Here is a 15,948-nt window from a genome sequence, read left to right on the forward strand (position 1 = left end):
AAACAAAGACCCAACACAGCCAAAAATAAATAAATAATTTTAAAAAAAAAAAGGTCAGTGTTTACTAGAACTCATCAATGAATTAAATGCTGTCTAATACTAAATGTAAAATTGGCATGTTAATGTTGTTATTCAGGTAGAGTCTGGCAGTTCATTTCTAGTTATCATGCACCAAAATGTTAGTTCCATTCATGTATCAATTTGATAAATCCCATGTTTACCTATACACAAGAGTGCAGAAGTAAAGAGTGCAATTTTACTTTTGCGTGAAATTGATTGATTGTCTCACCCAAGGTAATAACTACATCATATGAAAAGGAAAGGTGTTGAAGTGTATGTGTGTGTGTGTGTGTGTGTGTGTGTGTGTGTTATTTTCAAGTCGTACTTTTTTGTGAAAGTATCGTTGCTAAAACACTTCTCTTTTCAGTGTGTCAACACACACTCATATACCTGTGCTTCTCTACTGACTCATTTGCTAAGAATTTTAAGTTGACATTCCAAAGCAAACAAAGACATGGGGAATGAGCACTGGGCTGGGGGGGTGGGCCAGTGAGCTGCAAGAGAGACATTTTGTAATTTCAAGTTGTAAGTCACGGCACCACCCCAATTTTCATAAATATAATACTGATATTCAGTATTGGTTTAACTGTTTAGAATACAGAGCATTTTTAAACTAGTTTGGTGGATCATTAATGTCTTTGTTTAAATTAACTCAATTTAAAAATGAAAAATATCTAAAAATCAGTTCTCTTGTGAGGAGTTACATTATAAAAGTTGGAAGCAGGGATCCTAGAGCCAGACTGCCAGGGTTCCCATCCAGCTTCACTGACTCACAAGCCCTGTGCTATTAGTCAGTCTACTGTTTCTTTCTATTCCTTAGTTTCCTCTTCTATAAAATGAAATGATTGTACTATTATTGAGTTAATGTGAGGATTAAATTATTTAAATCATGTGAAATACTTAGAACAGGTCCTGGCAGATAGTAACTGCTATTATTATTAACTTATAATACTTAATATTATTTTTAAAATATCAGGAAGTAGTTATACTAGTAGTAGTAGAAGCAGCAGCAGCAGCATACAGATATCTATGTTTCTACATTTTTCAGTTCACTTTGACTTGTATGTTGACATAAAACACTTTGTTATTCAAGACAGGGATATTCCTAGTATTTTGATAACAAATATGCCAACAGACACATACTCTGTTTTATGTAAATAAAGTAACCATAATCTACTAAGGAAGTTTGCAGTAATGTTAAAAGCCACCATATAGGAAACAGTATCCATTAGCTTCAGTTAAAAAAGAAATTAATTAGTTGGGCATTCATGTCAAACATATAGGGCTACCCATTGCATGACTCCAAGAGGTTCCTTCAAGTTGTAGTCCATGCCCCTGATGCAGGAAAGCAGCTCCCCAATAGAATAAGATGGGAATGCCACCCTTTGGGGTTGGGGCTGTGCCACACAGTGGCCCTGTGTACATATATCTACCTTTACCAAGGGAAAAAATACTCAAAAATATATATTTTGTGCCTTATGCATTAGTAATCTTAGAAAAATATTCATCAGCATAATATATTAAACAGGTTTCTATCTTCCAAACTTTTCCAAGTTCTAATGAAAGGTAAGAGTAATATCTATGATTATAGTTGTCCCAAGAAATCTTTCTAGAAATTTTAAAATATGCTTATATTTATTACATTAAAAATCCTTAGGCTTTGCTTGTATTCAAGTTCAATAATCATGAAGAAGATTTTTCAAAGTAAATTAACTTAGGGCTCAAAATGTAGATAGGCTGATAGCTCACTCTGGTCCAGAGTTTCTTTTTTCTATCAACTCATTAACAGCCTGCATGGACACACAGGTTATTCCCAAAGCTGAAACTGCAAAGTTAAAGTACTTAAAAACCCAAGCACAGAGAATAAGTGTATTAAGCCTCCATGATCTGCAATGTGAACAAAAGCTCTGTTAGAGTGTTACCTCTTTCTTAAGCTTTCACCTCTCACCTTTTACCTTTTGGAACAGGGCTGTAAGGACCCTGCTCATTTAACTGTTAACCAACCCTCTGTAGCTACCAAAATGTGGATTGACCCATGCTATAATGTTATAGCTTTGAGTACTATTGTTATGTTAAAAAATAACAAAGAAAAAACTTTAATTACTGATGGATCTATCTTTTATATCCAAATTGAAAATGAAGAGTCTTAACTTGATAATTTAGACTAAAGAAAAAAAATCATAGAACATCTGGATAAGTAAACCAAAAAGCTTGTAGTTCTTGATATATCTAAATAAATACTTGAATTCCAAAATCAGGAGTTCAAATATCACTACAGTTTCATAATAATTCTTTGAATAAAGCTACTTATTCAGTCTTAAAATAATTTTTAATTAAGACAAATTTCTGGGCATGATTTAAATAAATTAAACAGAATTACTAAGATAATCCAGTATATATGCACAAATGTATATATGTTTGTATGTATATACACACACACATACACACACACACATATATATATGGAGAGAGAGAAAGAAAGAGAGAGAGATAAAAACAAAAAGAAAGATCACCTTACAAATCCCATCAAGTACGCTTCAGGGCATAACATTGTGCACACATAAAAAGATAAACTAAAATTTTAAAATACTTACTATTAATATTATAAAAACATATTAAACTCATTCTTATTATTGCCTTATTATCCTTTTCCGTCCTTGCAAAATACTGCATTTTTATGCATAACATAGATTAATTCACTTATTAAGGAATTTAAGTGAGCTTGCTTACTAAAATTAGCTAAGTAACCAATAATTTAGAAGAACCATTGCAACATATGATAATTAGCTCATTTTGGGTGGGGACGGTATAAGTATTTACCACTACTATCTCTCCAATACCAATGTTAATTAATTCAAAAGCTATATAATATGCCACTTAAGGTAATAACCAAATTTGTTGCTTGAAAATGATTAATTTCTTCAATGTAATATAAGGATTATTATAATTGGCATCATTATTTTTAATTACCCAAGAATTATAGATTGAATCCATCAAATGTCTGTCTTCCAAAAAAGAATATAATTACTTAATTTAAAAACAATTGATTTCAACAAGAGTCTAAAATTAGATAAATGTTTATGGCATCTGAAAATGAATCCTAAGACATTATTTTAATACTGATTAATAATTCTAGGTCTCTAATTTTACTACATATTTTATGTAATAAGACTTAGATGAAAAAATTCATACATTATAATTTGACTATGTAAAATAATAGAATGCAATTTCAGCATGGATTGTTACCACACATTCATTTAATATTACAGAAGCACAGAGAATTGCTTAAGTAGCATGATTATAGGGATTATACTTACAAAAATGGTACATAATTTGAGCTGAGTACCCTGAGCAACAATACCCCAAGACTGGGGATACATCAGTGGAAAAAACAGACAGGAAGCAAATGAAGCTGCTTCTAGTATGAAGCAGGGTTTCTAGCATGAATGACAATGAGAATGACACAGAAGATAGAGGAGGCATCACAGTCTAGGAAGGGAAAATGATGAGGGTTTAACAAGGCTTTAATGGGTTCACCTAGAAATAACTACCAAGTGTAACACTCTCTTTAAAGAGAAAGATACGTTTTTAATTTCAAAGTAACTGAGTTAGAACAAAACTCTTTTAAAGAAAAAAACAAAAAACAAGCAGAAAAACCGGGTGGTTTTAAATTTAAGGCTGCTTATTTAGTTGATCTTTTCTTTATAATGCTATAGCTCACAGAAATGTTACTTTAACACCTACACACTGACACAATCCTTTCTTCTGGTCTGGAATCTGAGCCCTTGTATGCCAGGAAAAGACCCGTGTCTTTCTCTGCACCTCTGTATTTTTGCTAACCCCTTTCCACATGAAGGGTCCAAATAAATCCTGCACACATTCCTCTTCCATTATCTCCTGACAAAGACCTTTTTCTAGCTATTTTAGGAAATCAAACTTATCCTTCTTGAGTATTTTCAATGATTAGCAGGCGCTTTCAAAAGTGAGGGGAAACACAAATGACACCTTTTATAGGACTCCAATCTCTCAATTTTAGTATCTAGTAATAAGCATATTTAAAATAATTTGTTTCCCAAGTCACCATTTATTGTATTTTTAAAAACTGTGTCATAATTTCCAAAAAAGTGAATTAGAAGGTATCAGCTCTGCGTTAGGGAACAAGAAAGCTTGTCCAGAGCACTTTTTAAATTGTTGGGATAGAGAGTGTAATATAAATGGAGTTCTGTATTGTACACAGCAACAAAACACAGGGCTTGCTGGAGGTTTTGCTTATTAATTTAGCACTATATTTATTTTGGATAAGAGGTATGTTATGACTTTAAATGAACTTTTGATAGTATACTATTAAGAGAGAATTGCAATGATTACAGGGCAGTAGATCCAAAATAGCAAAATTGTATTCCCAATATTAATAACAGGTTTCTCATTCTCACAGAATGCATTATATTAATTCTTCATTCTGTTTTCACAGACTCAAATCAAATTCAATATTTAAGTATCTCTTAAAAATGTTAGGAGAGGTAATGTATTTATTTATATTTATTTATTTATTTATTTATTTTTAACATCTTTATTGGAGTATAATTGCTTTACAATGGTGTGTTAGTTTCTGCCTTACAACGAAGTGAATCTGTTATACATATACATATGTCCCCATATCTCTTCCCTCTTGCATCTTCCTCCCTCCCACCCTCCGTATCCCAATTTATTTTTTCAAACTGCTTGAAAACTGTTTAATCTTCAAGCCATTGTTATATGTTTTTTCTGTTTTGATGAAATAGTATGACTAACATCATACTTTAAGTATTGGAAGGCAAAATATAATTTTAAAATTATATATTAAATTAGTTTAACATGTAAGAATTAATTATATGTGCCTGAGTCCGGGTACTTCAGGTATTTAAGAAAAATGTGTCATTTCTCAAAGGTACACAGCATGGTATAGTGGAAACTTCCCCAAGTAAATGTCAAAAAATCTGGACTCTGAAGCTAGTCTGGACTTCACTTAGCCTTTGACTTTCAGGTTTTTACTTGAAAAAGTAGAGAGAAAAATGTATTCTTATCTTCCCTATTGTGTAGGTTTACTGTGTGTTGATCATTATAAATGCTGAAGTAGATTTACTTTTGAGTATCAAAGACTCAATGAACACAAATAATTCTTCCCTGCACTAAAAGAATTAATCGTTTCCTCCTTTGTCGTCTAGAAACAATAATGCTCTTTCATAGTGTACTTGTGGTAAAACAATTTATGACTGTGTCTAGCTATACAGTTAACTTGAAGTTCCTTTGAAGAAGAGACGATGTCTTTTGAATCTGCATATGCCTCTTTCACAGATAAAATGCCCAGTAAAGAGTGATTGGTTGAATAAATAAATGAACAAATGATTGATAAAAAAATAAATAAAATAACAAATATTATTAAAGAGTAGAAATAAGCCCTTTGTTACTAAAAGATTGAAAGCACAGACTTTTCAGTGAAAACTCTTCCCTTGATTTAACTAGTATGAGAATTGTCACTAGCAGAAAGCTAGTAAACTATTAACTGGCTCTCTGATTCCCTCCCCCTCAAAAACAGAGCCCTGATTTGCAGTTTCCTATTTTCCTCGGTTTCAATATTTTGACTTTGGTCAATTTCAGGTTACTGCTGTGATATCATTTAGGGAAAGAGATGTGCACACACTACTCCCTCCAGCCATACAATCCAGCTCCAGCACATCACTGATCACCACTCTTCTAGTAGTGGCTTCAGCTGTCCATCTACTTTGACTCCCATTGTTGGTATTTTCTTTCCTATTTTGAAAATGTATTGTTCAAGTCCAGGTGAGTAAACTTAATTTTGTGTTTTAATTTTTTATGAAATCTCAGGGGAGTGGAGTTAACATAGGTTAAGTTCCAAAGAAACGTTCATGAGACAAATCATTCCATTTGTGGTTGGTGGAGTTCACTAAGGGTTTTTCAGACCACTTAGTTTGGCTCAAGAGCTGAGAAAGAAAGAGTGCAGATGCCATTACTTACTCAATTGTGTTTCGGTCCACTTTTCCTGTCATGTTAATGCCGTAGAACTGCTGCATGGCAGCTAAGGCAGACTGCATGGTCTCTGCAGAGCGCAGCACCGACATTCTGGGGTCAGTCGGTGGAAGGTAGCCGTACTTCTGTAACCAAACCTGCAATAACAAGTACAGCTCCTTTTAGATCAACTTCACAAATTAACAGTAATTTTATGGTAATTAATTTCTGTCTGTAGTTGATTTTTAAACTTTATTTCCTCTTCTAAGGGCATATATTATTTAATTTTGTCTCTTTTTAACACATATTATGTAGTTTAGGTTATTTTAGTATAATTTCAGTGGTTGTTACAGATCTTTCTAACATACACACAAACTCTAATTGTAAAGAAAAAGATTAATCATTTGTCTCAAGCTTACACTGTATAGAGTACTATAGTAGATACTGGATAAAATCACAAATAAGATCATTCCTGCCCTCTAGGAACTCAGCTTCCCAAAATGCAGATATTTTTTCAACAATATGGCCCCACTGAGACATCTATGCTGGAAGGGGAAGTTAATGTGCATATGCCATATCTGAAATGTCATTTTCCTGAATAATTAACCACTGACTACAGCTGTTACTAGTAGCATCATCACATGTAGACCAATTTTTCTATAATGAAATTTGGGGTATAAATTCTATGCAACTGGTTTATCCAATTGGAACTAGATATCTTCAAGGACAGGGAACTGTTTCTCATGTAAAGGATATCCTTTCATTTATTTACAGTGACTCACTTCAAACCAAATCATGTAAGTGACCAAACTTTTCACATACAGATAAAATCAGACTATTTAGTTGAGAATATTTGGCCCTCTCCTTAAGGATATCATGATTTTAATTCTGGTCTTCCCTAGGGAAGAGAGATTTGGGAGGATAGTGAGAGGAAGATATTGATGTTGAGCTCACACCCAGTCGTGATTACAGCCAAAATCAGAGTCATTTAAGGTTAGATTTTAAAAATAACCAAAACTTGGGTTATCTGGGGTGGGGGGGGGATCTCTACCAGAGAGCAGAGGCTTTCTAGTTTTACAATTCTATGCATTCATTTTAAATGCACAATCATATGTCCAGCTCATAGCCCATCCTGCTGTCCCTTACTTCAATCTTTCATAAGGCTCTAAGATTTCTTGAAGTGCAGTGAACTACCTGTCAAATTGAGAAAGGCCAGGTAATTCTGCCTTTGGCACAGAATAAAAGCTGTGCTATTTAATGGAAGGTATTCACTAGTATGTGTTTCCCCTCCCACCTGAGTCTATTTTTCATATAATGATCCTATGAAGATGTAGCTTTCTCCCAATACCTGATACACTCCCATTATGACCTTACAATTAAAACACAAAAGAGTTATTTTCTCATTGAAAATAAACAGCAATTATAGTTAAATAATTATATATAATTTATAGTTAAATTTCACCAAAAGAAACAGATATTAAACATATCAGCTTCTTAACATGTAAAACACAAGGTGGAATCTTTTGTGGTATTTCCAAGAAATTGATCCCCCAAAAGTGCAGCACAACCCCTTGAAAATAAGATAAAATATTTATTCTAAAACTATTTAAGGGATTAGCAAATGTATCACTGCCAGGAAGGTTTACTGTTGAAATTCCATCTAGTAAACTCATCTACCACATAGTGAAAACATGCCCAGACACTCCCTTCATCTAATCTATAATGAATAGGCTGCTAGGGAAGACATATATTCAGTAACCTAGTCAACAGTGGTACAGTCTGAAATAGATCTTTTTTTTTTTTTTTCCTGAATGAAGGAGACAAGATTTCACTGGCAATATATTATTTACTAGGAAATTCAATACCTATTGTCAACAAATTTCACCCAAATTAGATTTCATCGTGATTTTTAATAGTATACATGCACATATATTCTGAAATTGAACTCTTTTTTTTTTTTTCCCATAACACTTTGTTTGCATCCATTTCTTACTTGCTATAGAGTAAGAAACCTTGTTGCTAGGTTACTCAAGGGTGCTAAGCTACTGTCAATCATGTTTGTGAGAACAGCAAAGAAAAAAATTGTTAATAAGCCCTATGATTTACATACAAATAGAGACTATAAAATATATGAATTTTAAGTGCATAATGAAAAAATAGCATGCTCTAAAAAATACGTATTTGATTTATGCCTTAGTCTTTCAAACAAATGAGTTAGAATTACATAAAAAATGAATGGTGATTTTTCTCTAAGTTCTTTTTTATATTACGTCATTCATCATGAAAGGCTGTTTTTCCAAATGAATAAGAAGTGAATAACTATTTTAAATTGTAAACTATCAGAAAGGCTAGGGGATCTACCATTTTATGATCAAAGTCTGTTTCTTGGCTGACAAATAATGTCAATAAGATTATGGGTTACTTTGAGTTGTCCATTCTTCATACCATTGTTATTTGTTAATCAAGAAATCTTTTCTGACATCATCAATAATTGACCAGGAATAATTCTCAAGTAAAATTTGTAATGCATCTTTCCACAAAACAGTGGAAGATCAAGCATGACTATATTGGTGTTACATTAGAGTATGAAATCAGCAAGGCCTCAATAACATTTCTTATTGAAGCAAAGCCTGCTGTAGACAACCTTACTCTAGGTCAAGGTAAAAAGCAAGTGACTATACCTACAATGCTTTCAAGTAGTAATTTTATCTTCAGTGCCTATATATATATATATATATATATATATATATATAATATCCAATGTATAAAATACAGATGAAAACAAATATCTGCTTAAATAATTTTTTAATCACCAAGGGGATATCCTCTCTTGAGTTTGCTTTTGTTTTCTATTATTTCATTTACGTTGTTGAGACCACAGAACTCTGAGAGTCCAATCATTTTTGGTATGATAGGAAAAAGTCTGTACCAAATAACCCTAAATAATAAGAAGCTAATGCTCTTTGTATGAGAATAATTTTATCAACATGGTGATGTAAAACTAGCCAAATACAAGCCGTACTGTACACTCAGCATCAAGGGTAGGAAACCACTCTGGCCAAAATTCATAGTGCTTTGTAAACACTGACATTTAAGTTACCAGTGAATTAAGATCAGGTTCAAAAAGTGAAGATCAGGAATAAACACTGGCTCAAAATCACCAAAGAAGTATAGGAGTCTCTGGTATAAGTAACCTTATTCTACTCTATAGAATAAAACATGTTTGTTGTACAAACAGAGCAAGATAGGTGGCTTAGCATTTCATCATTCTACAGTAGTGAACAATAAGAAGTTTAGGAAATTGGGATATGATAGAAGTGACATAGAAGAAACCTTTCTTTGTAACTTTTTTTGTTTTCTACTAAATTATAATATCTTATCTGATAAAAAATTAAATTAAATCTACAAAGTAAAATTTGAAGGTACACCTTATTCCTTAAAGACTATGCCATAGACATCCATCCTCATACATTGTTGTTTGAAATATATCCCTATTTTGTGCCTTGATGTTTTTTCAATGTTTTCAAATGCACATAATGGATAATTAAGGAAAATTTTCTTTTTGTGTGCATTTGGGGGAAATGATATTGAATGTGTAGGGTCCATGTGAGGATTGAGAATATATAAAGCCACCAGCATAATTCTTGCTCAGTAAGTCATATTATTATTTTATGCTTACTAATTGTTCTGAGTTCTTGAAATTGTTCCTACTGAAGTTAAGATTTGTCCTTGGAATGGGCAAGACTGAAAATGCAGGTGAGATTTAAGTAGTCAGAATTGTGACGAAAGAGAAACTACAGAGGGTACAGAATCATATATTGCTTGAAAATTCCCCAAGTCCCAAAACAAAAAGGGAAAATGTAAACAAATTGGAAAATTCGTTTTTATTTTGTTTTCTTTTCTTTGTTTTATTTAGCTCACTGGATTGACGTGCAGTTGAGAGCATAGAAAAAATATTAGGAGGCAAACAGGTTTTTTTGAGGGAAAACTTGACTCCTTTTACTGTCTAGGATTCAGCCCATCTCATTATCACTAAAACAAGCAACTACAGAACCTTAAATGGTGCAACAAAATCTAACCTTGAATTACATTCTCTGTGTTACTAATATATTCAAATACCTTGCTGTCTTGTGGACAAAACCAATTTCCTACACTTAGTGATTACCTAAATGGAGGAAAAACCAGAAGAGTTCTTTTCTCTGCAGAGCAAGAAGATATATCAGTCAATAAAAGGCAAACATTTAAATATTAAATTCTGTGCTAATAGATATTGCCTTTACTAGATTCTAATATAAATAGGAAGTAGCAGGCACACAGAGTTTCAGTAAACTCATTAAGAAAGTGTCCTGGTCATAAACATTTCATGTAACCATATAGTGAAAGCCTGTATTAATTGACTTAGCTATCCATATCCATATATCAGGGTGGTATCCTGAAATATGGCTTTCAACAGCAATAACAACAAGGAGGAGACATTAATAGTTCTTATGCTTAATGGCAAATGTAAGCAGAGCATTTTTAGAATATATATTCTTATTTAATATCTCAGGCCAGTACTGAAATCAAGAGAAGTAAATTTTCCTCCAGCTGTTGAGGCTAATAAGTTTATGAATACCTTAATATAAAATTAAGATATTCTACTCACTTACTCAAGTGAATCACAAAGGCAAGAACCCTAAATCTCCCTCGCTGACAGGACCCAATACATTGAAATGAGAGAACACATTGAAATGAAGCACAGACATCCTTCCCCCTGAAAAAAAATTAAATGATTAAAATAATAAATTTATTAGGGCATGAAGGGATGAATTTTAGATATTATAGAAATTCTTGGAGAGGAAGAAAAGGGAAGTAGGGTTTGGAATTTTATTTAACCTGAAAAATCACTTTGCCAGTCCATATTCCTATTTGTGACTGAGCCAGTTATTTCAGGCATAGTTTCCTTTCAGCTAATGTTTGGTATGGCCAAATGTAAGTTTCATATACCCAGTGATTATATGATCCAAATTATAGTACTCAGTATGGAAGAACAAAGAAACGGGTGATAAGTATATTTTTATGATAACAATTACTTCCGTTTATATAATTATGCAAATTTTTATTATATTGGGACATACATTTTAAAAATTATTGGCTTCATGTTAAATTGAACATATTTACTAACAAAATATTTAAATCTGATATAATTAACTGAGTTTCTTAATAAAATGCAACTGGAAGAATGTATTTTTAATAGTTAAGTTCTCATTGTTATCAAGTTATTTTCCATTTTCAATATGAGACTTCTAAACAAACTTATAAAATTCTGTTATTAACCAAAATAAACAACTAAAACCTGATCATCCCTTATTTTGCGGTACCATCAGCAAAATTAGCAAAAGCTTGAGGATATTTTTCACTGACATTACCTATATTCACTGGTTATAAAGAGTGGCAGAATTTAGGACCTAAATTGTCTAGTCTGAAAAGTGGCTATAAATATGAATTATAACTACCTTATTAACCAAAAAACTTATGTGGGAGCAGTCATTCAGAATTGGTCAAATTGAAAATTCATAGGATAAGTTAATGAGGCAAAAATTAGCCTTTCTGTTCATTCAAAAATCTAGAGGAGCTCTAAATCACCATCCCATCCCCACCATGAATGAATCAGTGTTTGAAATTTCATATATAGTATGCAATTTCTTTAGAATTATACTGTCGCTTAAATGGCTTCTTAAATGAAAATGAAACAGTGGAAGGACCAAAAGATACTCTACTGAACATCTTACCAATCAAGAGACACTGTCAACTGGATAAAAAGATGGAAAATTGCTGGGGTCATTAGTAAGAGTTATAATGATCATCATGACCATATTTTTCACCTTAACATGAGATTCTCTAATTTATGATAGAAACTAAAAACTTAGGATGTAAAGGTTAAGGAGACTTTTATCATTCTGCATAAAAGTGAAGATGCAAGATGGAGGGGCTATGGGGATATATGTATACGTATAGCTGATTCACTTCGTTATACAGCAGAAACTAACACAACATTGCAAAGCAATTATACTCCAATAAAGATGCTTTAAAAAAAAAAAAAAGTGAATTGTACTTTGTATTTAGCAACTGTGGGAGTGAAGCCCCTCAAACAGTAATGGCTGAACTCTAGTGATAAAAGCAAACAAATAAACAAACAAACAAAAAGACGACAGCCCTTAATGGGATCCCATTATATGTTAGTTATTGTGCTGGAAAGTTAGAGTACTGCTTTACACTGTCTCCTTATCTGTCTTTACTGTGAATTTTCTAAAAGACATTACTTGAGCCTAAGTCATGTGGATGATGGACTGAACTTGCCTTTATTGGGCTGGGGTGGGCGTGGGGTGCAGATTTAGCTTCTTCGAGGTAGAGGTACAAAATATCTCTGAAACTTAGGCACAAAATACCAGAGCATTGTATTTAATACACACATCCACACATTTATGCATGAACTCTCCTATCTATAAAATAAGAAAAAATAAACTTCACTTTTATTTAATGCACAGATTGATTCTGGTTTCCTCACTTGGACAGACTTCATACATTCGTCATCTGTGTTCAAGCAGGTGTCCTGAGGGAGGAGATGGAGTTCCACAGTACAAACAGGTTTAGTGTGTCACCTTCAATAGTTAGCTTGATTCCAGCACATTGCAAAATACAGCTATTTTTAAATGGATTAGTCATTTTAAAAAGAAGAAATTTTGTAATACTTTGTGATGTGATGGAGAATGACCAAGAAAATATTTTGTACCACATAGATGTTTCCTGCTTATCTCAGGGCAAAGTACTTAAAAAGTTGTCACACTTACATAAATTTTGCATTTCTTTTACAAAAAGACAAAAGTGCTGTCCTTTTCCATAAAGACAAGAGGTTGCAAATACAGTTGACTCTTGAACAATGTGGGGGTTGGGGTGCTGATCCCCCACGCAGTCAAAAATCTGAGTATAACTTTTAACTTCCCCAAAATGTAACTACTAATAGCCTACTATTGACCAGAAGCCTTACCGACAACATAAAAAGTTGAATAACATATTTTGTAAGTATGTGTATATTTACATATATTTTATACATTCATGACATACCTTTTGCTTAATTTTTTCGGTATTTCTAGGCTACATTGTTCATCTGCACGGTTTTTTCAAATTGCCGTAAATCTCCAAAAATTTTTCCAATACATTTATTGAAAACGTTTGCATGTAAGCAGACCTGCACAGTCCAAACATGTGTTGTTCAAAGGTCAACTGCAGTATACTACTCAATAGCTACATTGGGATTATGAATAAAAAGAACATATAATCTGTCCCATTAAGATAAAAGTGATGTTTTAGCAATTAGGAGAAAAAATGTGCTTTTGAAAGAAATATGTCCCACATAGAGAGTATTTTTTTAAAGATGCATGTTTGGAAGTGTTTCCATTATCACATGCATTTGTACTCAAAAGATATAAATACATCACCTATTAAAACTGTCTCAGAATTTCCTACTTTAAAATTCCAGAAACAGAATTTTCCACCTGTAAAATAACCTGCCAAAAGAATAATTTCAGTAGGTTGTAAGTCCATTTGTTAAAAATATGAAAATGCAACACCTTTCGATTTGTTTTTAAGAACAATTGATAGACATCAGGGAAGATGAGAATTTACCATCTGAATTTTGTCGAAAAACCTTTGCATAACTGATGAATAAGATTATAGAACGAGCCTAGTGATTTGTAGTTAGCTAATGACATAGCTTTTTCTGTTGCATTTACATATCTTTATGAGGTGTCTTTTTGTCCAAGGCAATTTTTAAGAAGATTACAAATATATGGATCTTATGCTTAGTGAAGTAAGGCAGATAGAGAAAGACAAATACTGTATATTTTCACTTATATGTGGAATCTAAAAATAAAGACAAATGAACAAATATAGCAAAACAGAAACAGACTCATAGGTACAGAGAACAAACTAGTGGCTACCAGAGAGGAGAGGAGTAGGGGGAGGAGCAAGATTGGTGAAGGGGATTAAGAGGTACAAACAATTGATATATGTATAAAAAAAAAGTTGCAAGGATGTAATGTACAGTACAGGGAATATAGTAAATATTTTATAATAACTTTATATGGTGTATAATCTATAAAAATATTGAATCATTTTGTTGCACACCTGAAACTAATATAATATTGTAAGTTGACTATACTCAAATAAAAAAAAGAAATAAACAAATCTTGAAATTGCCATATTTCAAAGTATTAAATCAATATTTTCAAAATAATGAAGCATTAGTCAGCCATAGAACTCTCCATGAAAAAATAGTTCTGATAAGAGCAAGGCAATATAAATGCAATTACTACGTAAAATACAAAGATTATTATTTAATTTTGTCATCCTTAACTCATCTTACTATTTCTATTTTGAGTATGTTTTATAACATATATAATGTTTAGTTAGTCAGTTCAAAGATATAATGGTAAATAAGATTGTGAATGTTAAAAAAAAAAATGACTGATGGAGGAATGCAATAGAAAGTGCAGAGATCAATGATCTGATAGAAAGAAGCTACTCTATGTTTTAAAGTGAAGCTAATTCCTTAAATTCTCTCCGTGACATAATTACTTACTCTCCCTAAGGGATGAGAACACAGTCTATCAATATCTATATAATATATTCTGGCTGTGACAATTCCCAAGCTTTTCCTTTCTGTCAGGCACTATTGAAGCTACTGAAGTCCTGTAGAGCAAACTCCCTAGAATAACTTCCAAGACATTCATAATTTGGTCTCCAAGCATGCCTTTGTTACTTTGTTGTATAGAATCCATTTTTTGGTCACACTGAAATTTCAGTCCCACCCCCAACAGACCTCGATAATAATAACAACTGCTGCCAGTCCTTTACTGCCCACTAGGTACTAGGCAATTTACATGCATTATCTTATAGCAATTCTGCGAGTTAAGCATTATTATCTCTAGTATCTCTATTTTATAAATGACAGAACAAAACCCCAGAAAAATTAAATAACTTACCCAGGAACACACCAATAAGAGAGGAGTAATCAGTATTCAAATAGAGATCTGACTACACCCAAGGTTGACTTTGTCTGTTCTTCAAGGCTGCCTCTTAGACATGGAAGAGACCCAGCTGCCTATCTATATCCTAGGAAATGCTAGGCGACCCTATTCACGTTTCAAAATGAGAAGGCAGACCGTCTGAAAACATATCTACAATAACTGTGAGTTTTTGTAGTTTTTACACAAACAAAACATTCCATTTTACATCATGAAAGGAGCTGTTGTTGCCTATGTTCTGGGTATAACACTAGCTCCTACTTCTGAGGGCTTCTCTAATTGCCAATGCAAAACAGCCTTGCACTGTCCAATTTGCCCAGCTCAACTAATATTCTTATTTCCATGCCAGAATACTTATGGCCATTTCTGTTTCGAAGTTTAAAAAACCACTACAACCATCTTTGCCAGAGAATGATCCTTTCTTCTCACTTCATTAATTACTTTCCAGCACTTTCTACAATAATAAGACTACAATAAGTCTCAGTGTTTCTGGTCAACTGTATCTACAATGTCCTCAGTTATTTCTTCTAAAATTAATCCTTCAAATACCATATACATGTTGATGGCACACCAATTTAACCCTTAAATCCTGACCTCACCCTAATGCCCAGACTCTGATATCACACTGCTGTTTAACCCAAAAATATAGGAATCATCCTTAATTCTCCTTTTTCTCACCATTCATACTCAATCCATCATCATGCCTTAGCTCCAATTTTACATTGAATGGAAACTCTTATTTCTGCTGCCACTCCTTTGTCCAGGGCACCCACCAGAAATCACAAGATTCTCCAACTGGCCTCTGTGCTTTAAATAT

General features: G+C 32.9%; 1 protein-coding gene across 5 annotated transcripts in view; it reads right to left on the minus strand.

Moving 5' to 3' along the window:
- Nucleotides 1–15,948, minus strand: part of MMP16 (matrix metallopeptidase 16) — a 352,530-nt gene that overhangs the window by 191,587 nt on the left and 144,995 nt on the right. For all 5 annotated transcript variants that reach the window (XM_082433981.1, XM_082433978.1, XM_082433977.1 and 2 more), the window contains one exon: nt 6,076–6,224. In XM_082433981.1, coding sequence (XP_082290107.1) covers nt 6,076–6,224 — 149 coding nt within the window. The remainder of the gene's footprint in view (nt 1–6,075; nt 6,225–15,948) is intronic.

Source organism: Balaenoptera physalus, assembly GCF_965194825.1.
Source record: "Balaenoptera physalus genome assembly, chromosome: 17".
Lineage (NCBI taxonomy): Eukaryota > Metazoa > Chordata > Mammalia > Artiodactyla > Balaenopteridae > Balaenoptera > Balaenoptera physalus.